Source organism: Ranitomeya variabilis, chromosome 5 (assembly GCF_051348905.1).
Source record: "Ranitomeya variabilis isolate aRanVar5 chromosome 5, aRanVar5.hap1, whole genome shotgun sequence".
In the NCBI taxonomy this organism is placed as follows: domain Eukaryota; kingdom Metazoa; phylum Chordata; class Amphibia; order Anura; family Dendrobatidae; genus Ranitomeya; species Ranitomeya variabilis.
This window is the reverse complement of record NC_135236.1, coordinates 190,330,705-190,345,264: the sequence shown is the minus strand read 5'-3', so window position 1 is coordinate 190,345,264 and position 14,560 is coordinate 190,330,705. Positions and strand designations below refer to the sequence as shown.

Here is a 14,560-nt window from a genome sequence, read left to right as displayed (position 1 = left end):
CTTTTTGCTGTAACCGGACCCACTCATCCTGGGATCGGCCCAAGACACCCCCAGGGTCAGGGTTTGCACCTGGTGCTGCGACGCCACCATCGTCCTGGCGGCATCTAGGAACCTGGGAATCTCCTCATCTTCCAGCTCTTCATCTCTATTTTGCTCAGGTTTAGTGTGTTTTAACCTGGACAGGGCATCAGCATGAGTGTTCTCCACTCCCCTTTTGTAAGCAATTTTGTACCGAAACTTTACCATTCTGGCCACCCATCGCTGTTCCAGAGCTCCCAGACTCACATTTTCAATATGAGCCAATGGAATTTTGTCAGTGCGTACTAGTACTTCAGAACCGGACAAATATTCTGTGAACCTCTCCATCATAGCCAACACCAACGCCAGCAGCTCCAACTTAAAAGAACTGTAATTGTCTGGGTTACGTTTGCAATCGCGAAGGGACCGACTTGTGTAAGCGATCACCTTCTCTCTTCTATCCTGTATCTGTGACAACACAGCCCCAAGTCCAAGCAAACTCCGTTGGTGTGGAGAAAAAACGGTTGAGAAAAGTTCACATAGGCCAACACAGGAGCTTCCGTCAATGCCTTCTTTAGATCTTGAAAAGCTTCCTCCTTGTGTTCCTTCCATCGAATGTTCCAGTTCTTTGCGCTCGAAGGCACTCCTTTAACCCCTTCATGACCCAGCCTATTTTGACCTTAATTGACCTGGCCATTTTTTGCAATTCTGACCAGTGTCCCTTTATGAGGTAATAACTCAAGAACGCTTCAATGGATCCTAGCGATTCTGAGAATGTTTTTTCGTGACATATTGAGCTTCATGTTAGTGGTAAATTTAGGTCAATAATTTTTGTGTTTATTTGTTAAAAACACGGAAATTTGGCAAAAATTTAGAAAATTTTGCAATTTTCAAATTTTGAATTTTTATTCTGTTAAACCAGAGAGTTATGTGACACAAAATAGTTAATAAATAACATTACCCACATGTCTACTTTACATCAGCACAATTTTGGAAACAAATTTGTTTTTGCTAAGAAGTTATAAGGGTTAAAATTTGACCAGCGATTTCTCATTTTTACAACAAAATTTACAAAACCATTTTTTTAGGGACCACCTCACATTTGAAGTCAGTTTGAGGGGTCTATATGGCTTAAAGTACCCATAAGTGACACCATTCTAAAAACTGCACCCCTCAAAGTGCTCAAAACCACATTCAAGAAGTTTATTAACCCTTCAGGTGCTTCACAGCAGCAGAAGCAACATGGAAGGAAAAAATGAACATTTAACTTTTTAGTCACAAAAATGATCTTTTAGCAACAATTTTTTAATTTTCCCAAGGGTAGAAGGAGAAATCGACCTCAAACGTTGTTGTACAATTTGTCCTGAGTACGCGGATACCCCATATGTGGGAGGAATCACTGTTTGGGTGCACGACAGGGCTCGGAAGGGAAGGAGAGCCATTTGACTTTTTGAATGAAAAATTGGCTCCAATCTTTAGCGGACACTATGTCGCGTTTGGAGAGCCCCTGTATGCTTAAACATTTGCACTCCCCCACAAGTGACACCATTTTAGAAACTACACCCCCCAAGGAACTCATCTAGATGTGTGGTGAGAACTTTGAACCCCCAAGTGCTTCACAGAGGTTTATAACGCAGAGACATGAAAATAAAAAATAATTTTCTTTCCTCAAAAATTAATGTTTAGCCCGCAATTTTTTATTTTCACAAGGGTAACAGGAGAAATTGGACCCAAAAAGTTGTTGTCCAGTTTATCCTGAGTACACTGATACCCCATATGTGGGGGTAAACCACTTTTTGGGCGCATGGCAGAGCTCGGAAGGGAAGAAGTGATGTTTTGGAATGCAGACTTTGATGGAATGGTCTGCGGGCGTCATTTTACGTTTGCAGAGCCCCTGATGTGCCTAAACAGTAGAAACCCCCCACAAGTGACCACATTTTGGAAACTAGAGCCCCCAAGGAACTTATCTAGATGTGTGGTGAGCACTTTGAACCCCAAAGTGCTTCACAGAAGTTTATAATGCAGAGCCGTGAACATAAGAAAATAATTTTTTTCCCACAAAAATAATTTTTTAGCCCCCATATTTTTATTTTCCCAAGGGTAACAGGAGAAATTAGACCCCCAAAATTGTTGTACAATTTTTCCTGAGTACGCCGATACCCCATATGTTTGGGTAAACCACTGTTTGGGCGCACATCGGGGCTCGGAAGGGAAGGAGCAGCATTTGACTTTTTGAATGCAAGATTGGCTGGAATCAATGGTGGCGCCATGTCATGATTGGAGACCCCCTAATGTGCCTAAACTGGGTAACCCCTCAATTCTAACTCTAACACTAACCCCAACACACCCCTAACCCTAATCCCAACTTAACCATAGCCATAATCACAACCCTAACCCCAACACACCCCTAACCACAACCCTAACCCCAACACACCTCTAACCCTAATCCCAACCCTAACCACAACCCTAACCCAACACACAACCAACCCTAATCCCAACCATAACCCTAACCACAAGCCTAACCTCAACACACCCCTAACCCTAATCTTAACCCTAATTCCAACCCTAACCCTAGTTCCAGCCCTAACCCTAAGACTATGTGCCCACGTTGCGGATTTGTGTCCGGATTTTTCCGCACCATTTTTGAAAAATCCACAGGTAAAACGCACTGCGTTTTACTTGCGGATTTACTGCAGATTTCCAGTGTTTTTTGTGCGGATTTCACCTGCGGATTCCTATTGAGGAACAGGTGTAAAATGCTGCGGATTCCACACAAAGAATTGACATGCTGCGGAAAATACAACGCAGCGTTTCCGCACTGTATTTTCCGCACCATAGTCACAGCGGATTTGGTTTTCCATAGGTTTACATGGTAATGTAAATGTGATGGAAAACTGCCACGAATCCGCAGCGGCCAATCCAAACCATGTGCACATAGCCTAATGCTAACCCTAACCCTAATTGTAACCCTAACCCTAATTCTAACCCTAACCCTAATTCTAACCCTAACCCTAATTCTAACCCTAACCCTAATTCTAACCCTAACCCTAATTCTAACCCTAGTTCTAACCCTAACCCTAGTGGAAAAATTAAAATAAATATATTTTCTTTATTTTATTATTGTCCCTACCTATGGGGGTGATAAAGGGGGGGTTATTTACTATTTTTTTTATTTTGATCACTGTGATAGAACCTATCACAGCGATCAAAATGTATCTGGAACGAATCTGCAGGCCGGCAGATTCGGCGGGTGCATTTGCAATGCCATTTTGGAAGATGGCGGCACCCATGGAGAAGACGGACGGACACCGGGAGGGACACCGGAGGTCGGTAAGTATGCGAGGGTGGGATAGGAGCACGGGGGTGGGATCAGAGCACGGGGGAGCACACAGGAGGACGAAGGGGAATGGAGGACAGCAGAAGACGGGACGGAGGACGGAGGGGAGGAGATTGGTGGCGGTGGCAGATCGCGGTCTCCAGCCATGGCCGATGATATTGCAGCATCGGCCATGGCTGGATTGTAATATTTCACCAATTTTCATTGGTGAAATATTACGATTGCTCTGATTGAAAGTGAAAGTGAAACGTCACTTTCAACAGCCAATCAGAGCGATCGTAGCCACTGGGGGGCCAAGCCACCCCTCGTGCTCAAGTACCACTCCCCCTGTCCCTGCAGGTCAGCTGAAATTGGAGTTAACCCTTTCACCCGATCTGCAGGAACGCGATCCTGCCATCACGCCACATAAACGTCACAGGTCGGATTGGCACTGACTTTCATGATGCCTACGTGGCGTCACAGGTCGGGAAGGGGTTAAGTAGCTCCAGTAGCCATCTTGCTTGGCGGGCAAAATTCTTCACAAAACGGTGGTAGTATCCGGCCAGTCCCAGGAATGCTCGAACATCTTTCACCATCTCTGGAGTGGGCTAATCCTGTATCACAGCGATTTTCTCCGTGGATGGTTTCACCCATTCAGCGGAAACAACATGGCCCAAGTACTCAATCTGAGTTCAAAACAAATAACATTTTTGAGGTTTCACCTTAAGTCCGTGCTTCTGCAGGTGACAACACCTGTTCCAGTCATTGCATATGTTCCTCAAATGAAACAGCATAGACTATGATGTCGTCCAAATAGATAAGTGTGGCTTCACAGTTCAAATCACCCAGACACTTTTCCATGAGACGTTGAAAAGTTCTGGGAGCGTTGGCCAAGCCAAAAGGCATTCGGTTGAATTCAAACAGGCCCATGGGTAGAATAAAGGCAGTCTTTGCTCGATCCTGTTCTGACATTGGCACTTACCAATAGCCGCTGGTGATGTCCAGTGTAGAAAAAAATTTGGCTTTTACTAGCATGGACAGGGATTCCTCAATCCTGGGTAAGGAGTATGAATCTCTCACGGTACAGGCATTGATTTTCCGATAATCCACACAAAAATGCAGAGTCTTGTCTTTCTAAAGCACTAGAACTATTGGAGCAGCCCACGGACTCTGACTCTCTCTGATGACACCTTTCTGCAACATCTGACCTAACATACTCTTCACCTCTTGGTACAGCTGCAGCGGGATTTGCCGATAGTGCTCTCTTATGGGAGCGGTATTTTCAGTAGGTATCTCGTATGTGATGGCCGTGGTGCAGCCGAAATCATCTTCATGATGAGAAAATACATCCCTACATCATCCTAATAGAGCTTCCCCCTGCTGCACCTCTGCCTGAGCGAGTTCGGTCAACTCGGCCCGCATTTGTTCCAGAATAAGTCGTCCATCCTGAATATGCTGGGGCTCCGGCATCGAAGAGGAGTTCACCAACACAGTCCAGGGGTCTCCCTGCTGTACCTTCAGCTGCACAGCCTGTGGTGGTATTAGCTCTTCAGGCATGCCCACAATCCAGGCTACTTCGCTTTTGGGGATAAGTGTGATGCCCTGGTCCTCTAAATTGACACAGCGTACAGGAACAGTTCTATCACGCACAATGGCTAACGTACGTGCCACCAAGAATCACGGGGGAAGTTGTTCTGAAAAAGAAGGCTCAATTTGAAACTCAACTCCTTCCAATGGGATGTGAGCTCGGACGGGCAAAGTGAGTACTGTTTGTCCGGGTGATGGAATGAGTTTGGAAGAGGCGGGAACGATCATTTTTCCCAACACTCCTCCATCACGGCAAGACTCTTGAGCTTGAGCTACAGGAACTAACTGTTGGAATACTCTTCTCTGTGGGGTATGTGGGCTCTACTGCTTCAGAGTCTCGTTAGATGGTTAATCGATGAGGAGAATCCCAAATTCTTTTAAGATGTTCATTCCCAGGATGACTGTGTGTCTGCTACTCACTTCTCCCTGGGTTAGCACTACACCCTTTCATCCCAGATCCTTTCCACAAATGCATCTGCATCCACACCACCCCTGCAACCGGAATGGGCAGTTGGTTGGCAGCCATCAACTGGGCCCAACTCAGGCCGCCTCGCTTCAAGAAAATGTCACAGGAAGCAAGTTTCTGGCATCGTTGTCACCTGTGAGCCAGTGTCCACCAGGTAACACACTGCACGACCATCAAATTCAGCCCAAACCAGAGGGCACGTAGACACTAGATTTGTGGGACTTCCACTACTCCTTCGCGTCTGTTCTAGTTCCGGGATGCGTCCCCCCAGCTCGGAGCCTTCTAGTTTAACGGATGACGGGGTGGAATTCTTTCCCGACGTGTACACTCCCGCACTATATTTCCATTCTCGCCACAATTAAAGCAAGTGAGGGATCTCTGTCAACAAAGCCTTCTAGTATGACTGCAAAACTCCGGGCCTTCCCTGTCCTCTGGTGGATTTGCGGCAGCTGCCGACTTCTTTTTAAGATCAGCGAGTTCTCCTTTAATATTCAGAAGTTCTCTCCTCAATTCTTCCACCCATTGGGGGTTCAGTGATTGCATTCACGGACACCTCCCCGCTCTGGACCTTCCCCACTGGGACTGTCACACCCTGCTCTTGTTCACGCGTGCGTGCTTCACTTCCTATCTCAGAAAAAGTCATACGAGGTTTTACCCACACATGCTCCTGCAGGGCCTGTTTCGTCAGCGCGCCTCGCAAGTCTGACAAAAAGTTCTCACAGCGTCATGTCGGTAGGGCCTATACCAATGCCATCTTTCCTAACAATCGCAGTAGGTAACTACTGCAGTGCGTTCAAATACTGAGTCACAGTCTCCCCCTCCCTCTGCATGCAACTAAAGAGACGTGTCCTCAGTTCCCCTAAGTTTGTGGGATCTCCATGGGCCTTTTCCAAAATTTGCAGCACCTTTTTAAAGGTGTCCCGCACCCTGGGGGTCCGTAACATAACTGAGTGTCTGGCTCCTCCATCTAATGCCATGATAGCCATCTCAGCTTCCAAGGCAGGAGTCATGGGGTGCATTCTCATTATTTCCCTTATGCGTTCAGTCCAGCTCCACAACATGGTGTTATTTCCTGTAAACTTTGGCAAATTTTTCAACATGGCCCCCAGTGAGATACTGGACCTAGGGCCACCTCCAACTTCTTGACCACTAGCCCGATCCATCTTCCTACACAAGGATCACAGTCAATGTGCAACAGCAGGAAAGAGGAAACATCCAGCACCAGAGATCCAATAAAGTCCCAATAGGCTTTACTGAATATCCACAGATGACGACAGACACAGGTAGAGTAACGGACGTGTTTCGGATCATTTACGATCACAACTGATCCGAAACACTTCAGTTACTGAACTCGTGACTGTCGTCTTCTGTGGATATTTAGTAAAGCCTATTGGGACTTTACTGAATTGCTGCTGCTAGACCTTATGATTGAGGATCACAATTAATCCGAAACATGTTACTATACACATACGTCGTTGTAATCTTCAACGGAAATTCAATAAAACCTATTGGAATTTTATTAGATTACTGGTGCTGGATGTTTCTTCTTTCCAATATAACTTTTAAGGCCAATCTTATCTCTTCAGCACATTCCATGTCTAGTACTACTATACATATACTCATCTATTATATGTGGCCAGTTTTGTATCTTATTTTATTGGTGCTGCTCCAGGTATTCCTTTTTTTTTTTTTTATTTGCTATATGGTTCTACAGATATGGACTTTTCTACGTAGCACACGTGCTATGCCCCATTGGTAAAGACCATAAAAATTAGGCTGTTCTGTGCACTAAGTAAAAAGGTCCATATCTCTGGAACCATATAGCAGACTTTTTTTTAAAGAAGGTATAAAATATGACCAAAACTAGCCACTTTAGGCCTGGTGCCAGGTGCTTTAAAACACGAGAAACCAATTATACTTCTCAGTACAATTTATTAAAACTGCTAAGCTTCTAGAGATTACATGACTGTAGTGCGAATTCTAAACAGGTATAAAGTCATAGATGTGACAAACATCTACTCCCTCCAATGGAAAGTGTGTGTACCCCGCGTGCACAGTGTGTAGTGTAGTGTGTTAAAATTTCTATATTAGACTTAGAAATATTCATTATAGTAATTTATATTTTCTCTATTTCTCTGATAATCCAACAATTGCTGTGTAACTGTCAAGGTGAAAATATATTTTCTTATATACCTTTTGTACTTTTATATATCTTATACTGTGAAACAATAAGTTTTCCCTTGCTAATGCAAATGTAACTGTATTAAAGATGGCTGCCAGTGTTCATTCTTCACTTCAGTTTAGAATCTGAAAGGTTAAAGTTTCATTTCTTCTGAAATGAAACTTGGAAATAGAAAGAAGAGGAGGAATCCACCAGGAGACGTCCGACGAATCAGAAGGACTGAGCTCTAGACGTATACTGCTTAAACCCCGCCTATTGCATTCCTTTTTAGTACCGTGTATTTGGAAAATAAAGTTCAGTTGCTATGACTGTGGCTGACACATATAGACACATGAGCATGCACTGAGATTGAACCAGCTACCTGTCTGACTCATTCTTACCCGGTACCACATGCTTATAGTTTAATTTGGAATGACTGGTGAATGAGGGTATATTGTCGTTACGACCCCGACATAACTATTGCTGTACAAATGTAGTTTACTGTACATAATTGTCTTCAAGATGGAAAAATATGATCAACTGAAGTCAGAAGTCAGTGAATGCTATATTACAGGCTAAATTGTTTTACTAATACACCAAGGTTAATGTACTCCATAGCCACTAATGGAGAGAAGAACTTTACACATCACAAACAGGGCGGATAGACACAAGATTTACACTCTTTCAAAAAGACCTTTCATGTTTTAAAAGATGTCACCTTACCTCTAGCAAAATATAATTATTTCTGTACAGCAACCTACTAGCCTATTATAGTAGTGTCTAGGGCTCTAGAGTTCTACTCACGGGAAAACCATCATGAATGTAAGCGTCTTATTAAGACATGACCTTCCATTTTCCCTATGCCTGCCGCCTATGGCAGATTCACAGCCAGCTATTCTGCTCATTTTACCTCCATGAATTGCAAACTTAAAAATTAGTTCCTCTGGAAAGGGGATCTTCATCTAACACGTGCTGATTCAGCGGAAAAAAAAAATAACAAGAACATCTCAAGGTTATGAATTAACATTGGGCAAATGATCCTAAGATGGCCAAAAGGTGTGAAATTCTGCCATTACATGCAAAGTAATATCCGTAATGACAAAATGTATAAACCCTAAATGAGCTGCATTATTACACGAAAATTAGATCCCAAAAGCTTATTAATGTACTAATTGAAAGGCACCTTTTCATTCAGCTGTTAAGTTATTGAGCAAGGTCATTAGTGAATAAGTATAAAGGGATATTAACGATGGTGGGAAATAAACATTAAAATGTCATTTGCTCATAAAAAAGGTTACCTATGGAGGATTAAAAAAAAAGAAATTCTCTATTCAAACTGATTTTAGACATTACATTCAACAAACCTTCTTGGGGAAATCTGACTTGCCTTAGTTACATGTCTAAGATGTAACTGTATTTTCCCCAAAAAACTTTTTTGAAACATTCCCCTTGAGTTCTACCTAATATTTGGTGGGTATAGATTACCTTTTCTACCACATTTTTCTGTGGAATATACCAATATAGATATGGAAACCCTTAAACCAAACTTCTGGAAGTGATGTCATGCCACGTACCTGGAGCTTTTCAGATACAGCTTCACATTCTATCATCAGCTGGGGAATCACTTCACTTTGTTTCCTGAGGTCTTCAAGTTCCTTCAATGACACAAATGAAGACATTAGTTCTAGGTAAATTAAGTTTGATTGGATTACAAAGTAACAATAATTGCTTCCCAGAGTGATATTTTTAGGACTGTGGCAATAATGGGATTTAAATACAAGTGCTCCCAAACCTACACACAGAATACAGCTGAGCATTCATGTGTCTTCAACTCTTCAACAGGGAGAAAACTGTTGTCAGACACCTATGGAGGCAGCTACACTCTACTGAGAATTAAGGATCAAGAGTTTAAATTCCCATTCTCCCTCTCATTCTCTCTCTCACCATTTCCTATGGGATTGCTTTACTTAAAGAAATACAAATTCTACATGTCAAAAGTGTGTCAGATTTTGTTTTCAAATAGAAAAAAAAAATAAAGCTCTACAACTTTCTCAAGACTGGATTCCAAGAGGTAAGAGCTTTTCATTATTGACAGTGCAAAATCCGAACCAGGATAAATCAGGTAAAGTTTTGTGAACTGGGAACATTTGTTTTTTTTTTTTAATTTGGAGTAACAATATCCTGCTGGTCTTAGAAGCTGCTGATTGATATCACACACTGTTATTTAGTCTGTGATCTACAAGTACACCCAGATCCTTCTCTACAACTGACTGCCCCAGTTTTACCCCCCTAGAACATATGATGCCCACATATTAGTGCCGCTGTACATAACTTTACATTTACCTTCATTCAAACTTATCTGCCAAGTGGGTCCTCAAATGCTCAGTTTGCCCATGTCAGCCTGTAACTTCTGAACATATTCCATGTATAAAATGACAATTGTGGCAAAAAAATTTGAGGCTGACAGAAATTTTTTGGTTTCATAAACTTTGCTGCTTCAGTTTTCAGAGTGGCAATTTGCAATAACGCTAAAATGTTATGAAGAGCAATCAGATGAATTTCCAAAAAATGAAATGAAAATTCCTTGCCATGAAAATACACTTAAAGATTAACCATCATTTTAGTTTTTATTTTAAAAAAATCAGTAGTACACGTGAAAATAAGCACATTTGTAGTAAGTCTTATCAGAGGAACATGGTTCTTTCTCCACTGGGGCTGATCATTAATTTTCAAAATTCTCGGCGTTTGGGTAAAATCTGTATTCAGTGAAGACAGATTGTTACATTACTGAAATAGAAGATGGCAATTGTTACTGAAAAGATTGTAGGAGGGAGGAGATTTGTCTCCAGCTACTCACGCCTCTTTTACTTCTGTATAGAATCTCATCAGTAGTACTTGCTATCCTGTTTCAGTAATACAACAATCAATATTCACCGAACATAGATTTACTCAAAAACTGAGAATTGTGAAAATGATTGATCAGTCCTGGTGGAAAAAGAAGCAGATTTCTCTGATAACATATCACAAAGTTTCTTATTTTCAAGTTCACTATTGATTCATGAAATAAAAATTAAAACAAAGGTTATTCTTTAACCCCCTTCCCGACATGTGCCGTACATATACTGCTCTGCGGGAGCTGTGTTCCTGCAATCAGCAGTATATGTACGGCAGAACGATCGCACGGCCTCACTCTGCGCGCCACGGTGATTGCATATGGGTGTCAGCTCTTTGTACAAGACAGCTGATATTCCATGATTAAATTAAAAGAGCAAGATGTTTGATTTAAAGGGAACCTGTCAGCAGATTTTGCCGCTATAAGATGCCGCCACTGCCTTTCAGGGCTTATCTACAGCATTCTATAATGCTGTAGATAAGCCCCTGGTCTGACCTGCAAGTGAAGAAAAATAAGTTATATTTTACTCATCCGGGGGGAGGTCCTGTGTGGTCCAGTCCGATGGGTGTCGCAGGTCCGGGTTCAGCACCTCCCATCTTCTTGTGACACCACCCTCCTGCTTCTTCATCGCTCCCCAGCATCGGTGCTCGTGTACTTATCTGCCCTGTTGAGGGCAGAGTAAAGTATTGAAGTGCGCAGGCGCCGGGCCTCTCTGACCTTACCTGCTGCCTGTGCACTGCAGTACTTTTGTCTGCCCTCAACAGGGCAGAGAAGTACGCTTGCGCAGGAGCGCTGATGCCGGTGAGCGATGAAGTAGGAGGGTGGCGGCGTAAGAAGATGGGAGGCGCCGTCCCCGGACCTGCGACACCCATCAGACTGGACCACACAGGACCGCCCCCCGGGTGAGTATAATATAACTCATTTTTCTTCACTTGCAGGTCGGACCGGGGGCTTATCATACTAACATAGTAACATAGTTAGTAAGGCCGAAAAAAGACATTTGTCCATCCAGTTCAGCCTATATTCCTATATTCCATCATAATAAATCCCCAGATCTACATCCTTCTACAGAACCTAATAATTGTATGATACAATATTGTTCTGCTCCAGGAAGACATCCAGGCCTCTCTTGAACCCCTCGACTGAGTTCGCCATCACCACCTCCTCAGGCAAGCAATTCCAGATTCTCACTGCCCTAACAGTAAAGAATCCTCTTCTATGTTGGTGGAAAAACCTTCTCTCCTCAAGACGCAAAGAATGCCCCCTTGTGCCCGTCACCTTCCTTGGTATAAACAGATCCTCAGCGAGAGATTTGTATTGTCCCCTTATATACTTATACATGGTTATTAGATCGCCCCTCAGTCGTCTTTTTTCTAGACTAAATAATGCTAATTTCGCTAATCTATCTGGGTATTGTAGTTCTCCCATCCCCTTTATTAACTTTGTTGCCCTCCTTTGTACTCTCTCTAGTTCCATTATATCCTTCCTGAGCACCGGTGCCCAAAACTGGACACAGTACTCCATGTGCGGTGCATTATAGAATGCTGTGGATAAGTACTGAAAGGCAGTGGCCGCATCTTATAGCGGCAAAAAAAACTACTTTGTGATACATCTTGTCTCCGTTTCTTTCTCCGCTAGGACTATCCATTCACTCTCAAAATTTGCAATTCATGGGTAAAATCTGTATTCAGTGAAGACAGATTTTAACTTTATGTAGAAAAGAGGAGCTGTGCCTTTAGCTCCTCTAGTTTCTTCCCCCTCCCATCTACAGAGCGTCTTCGCAGCAGCAATTGCCATCTATCTCAGTAATGTAAAAATCTGTCTTCACTGAATGCAAATTTTACCCATAATTTGCAAAATTTGAGAATGATCATTCATAAAGGGAAAAAAAGCAGATTTAGGTGATAAAATATTACAATGTTGCTTCCTTCATATGTACTATTAATTTATGAAATAATTATAACGACGGTTACTCTTTAAGGACACACATTTTACAGGCAGTATAGGCAATGGACTGCAGAGCACTGGAGTAAAGTTATTCGCTCTGATGAGGCCTCCTTAAGACTGCTTGAAACATCTGGAAGAATGATTGTCCTGAAAAGAAAAGGGGAGCGCTACCTTGACCCATGCCAATACTAAAGTATCCCAAGACCATTCATGTGTGGGGCTGATTTTCCTTCAAGGTAGTGGGCTCACCTACAGTTTATTGTAAGAACACTGCTATGATTAAAGAATCAGTATAAACATTATCAAATAGCGACTGCTCCCAACGATCTAACAGCAATTTGATGGTGAACATCTCTTTTTCCAGCATGATGGGTCACAATATGTCGCAAGGCAAAAGTGATAACTAATTGGCTTGTTGAAGAAAACATTTACATTTTAGGTCCTTGGCCAGAGAACTCCCCTGTGCTTGAGAACCTGTAGCCAATCCTCAAAAAGCAGGTGAACAAAGAAATCACAGAAATTGTGATAAACTCCAAGCATTGTTTACGTAAGAGTGGGCTCTCATCAGTTATGATTTGGCCCAGAAGCTGATAACCAGTACGGCAGGGCAAACTACAGAAGTCTTGAAAAATAAGAGTCAACACTGTAAAAACTGAAGCTTTGAATAAACTTCATGTATTTGACAATAAAAGCTTATGAAATACTTACAACTGTACTCCAATAACCATAGAGAAATTGGACTAACAGATCTAAAAACAGTGAGGAAGCTAACTTTCTGAAAACTAAAATATGTATTTATCTCAAAATGTTTGGCCACTATTATTCATTCTGTGTGATTGGTTTGCGTCAAGCAATTCTTATACTGGTGTTTGGGGTTCATAAGAGTGCACACTTCATTATTATTATTTTTTTTTCACATGTTATTTATTTTAATATATTTACCTTTAAGCAATATAATTTTTTTCATTATTTATTTTACTACAGTACATCAGGTTAGCAGGGAACACAATCTTATGTGTTCCTAGCTGTCCTCATACACAGATCACTGATCTGACAGTATACACAGTAAGGTAGAGAAGACAGGTTGTGTCTTCTCTGGATGTCCTTCAAACCTACGCCTTTTACTTTTTCACTGATGACATATCCTTAGAATAGATCATCAATGTCTGATCAGAGAGGTCCGACACCTGGCACCCCCGCCAAACAGCTGTTATCGGCGTCAGCAGGTGTCGACAGCCACTGGCCAGAAGTACTCACATGTGGATCTGGCCGTCTTCTGATAGTGGTCGCCACAGGGTGCTGCACATCCGCCTCCTACGGATTTGAATAGGAGGTGGATGTGGAGTACCAAGCCACAGCCACTACTGGAAGATGACCAGCTCCGCGAGTATGTCTGGCCTGCGCCGCTGGCACCGATAAAAGCTGATTGGTGGGGGTTCTAGGTTTCGGACCCCTGCTATTTAGACATTGATGACCTATCATATATGGATATCCAAAGGAAAGGTCAATCAAAAAGTGGACAACCTCTTTGAACTGATAGCACTGTACTCGAGTGGGCTTTGGATAAGGTTTTATCCACACAAACCCCTTTAAGATGTGTTTAATAAATTGAAAATTCAAAGCTATATCAATTCTGCAGATCTACCAGAAATTAGGGAGGGCAATATTTTAAGATAACAGATAATTGTACTGTACATATGGAATGTCAGTTCATTGAAATGCACTGGAAGTAATAGAAAACTTGTCAGGCTTCAATTAAATGTATTGTAACAATAAAATTCCTAGCCACGGCTTCTCCACTGCGTAATCTGTCAAAGAGGCATACTCAACATTCAATAGATGTGTTCGTACTAATAGGATTACAGTGTTACTTTACCATTATGGAGCTATAGTTATATGATCAGCAGGCAACTAAACCGCAGCATTCCTTAGCAAAATGTATTATTACAGCTTTTCCATTGAGCAGCATCGGATACACTAAGTGCTAGGTGCATATTGAATCCTTACAGCTTCTACTGTCAAGAACATCAATGGAGAAAACAAGCTCTGCCTCCCAATAAGCACAATCCAAAGAAAAGACAATCAATTCAAGTATCAGTATTAAATGAATGTACTGAGCAAGATGAGGTTTCAAAATCTCGACATATGGCCTGTATAGGTGCTCGTTTTTAC

The 14,560-nt window shown here is 42.3% G+C and overlaps 1 protein-coding gene across 1 annotated transcript in view; it reads right to left on the bottom strand.

Annotated features, from left to right (window-relative positions):
- The window catches only part of HOMER2 (homer scaffold protein 2), a 406,520-nt gene that overhangs the window by 60,420 nt on the left and 331,540 nt on the right, over window positions 1-14,560 (bottom strand). Inside the window, exon 8 of the mRNA XM_077263649.1 lies at window positions 9,123-9,203. Within this exon, the coding sequence (XP_077119764.1) occupies window positions 9,123-9,203 (81 nt within the window). The remainder of the gene's footprint in view (window positions 1-9,122; window positions 9,204-14,560) is intronic.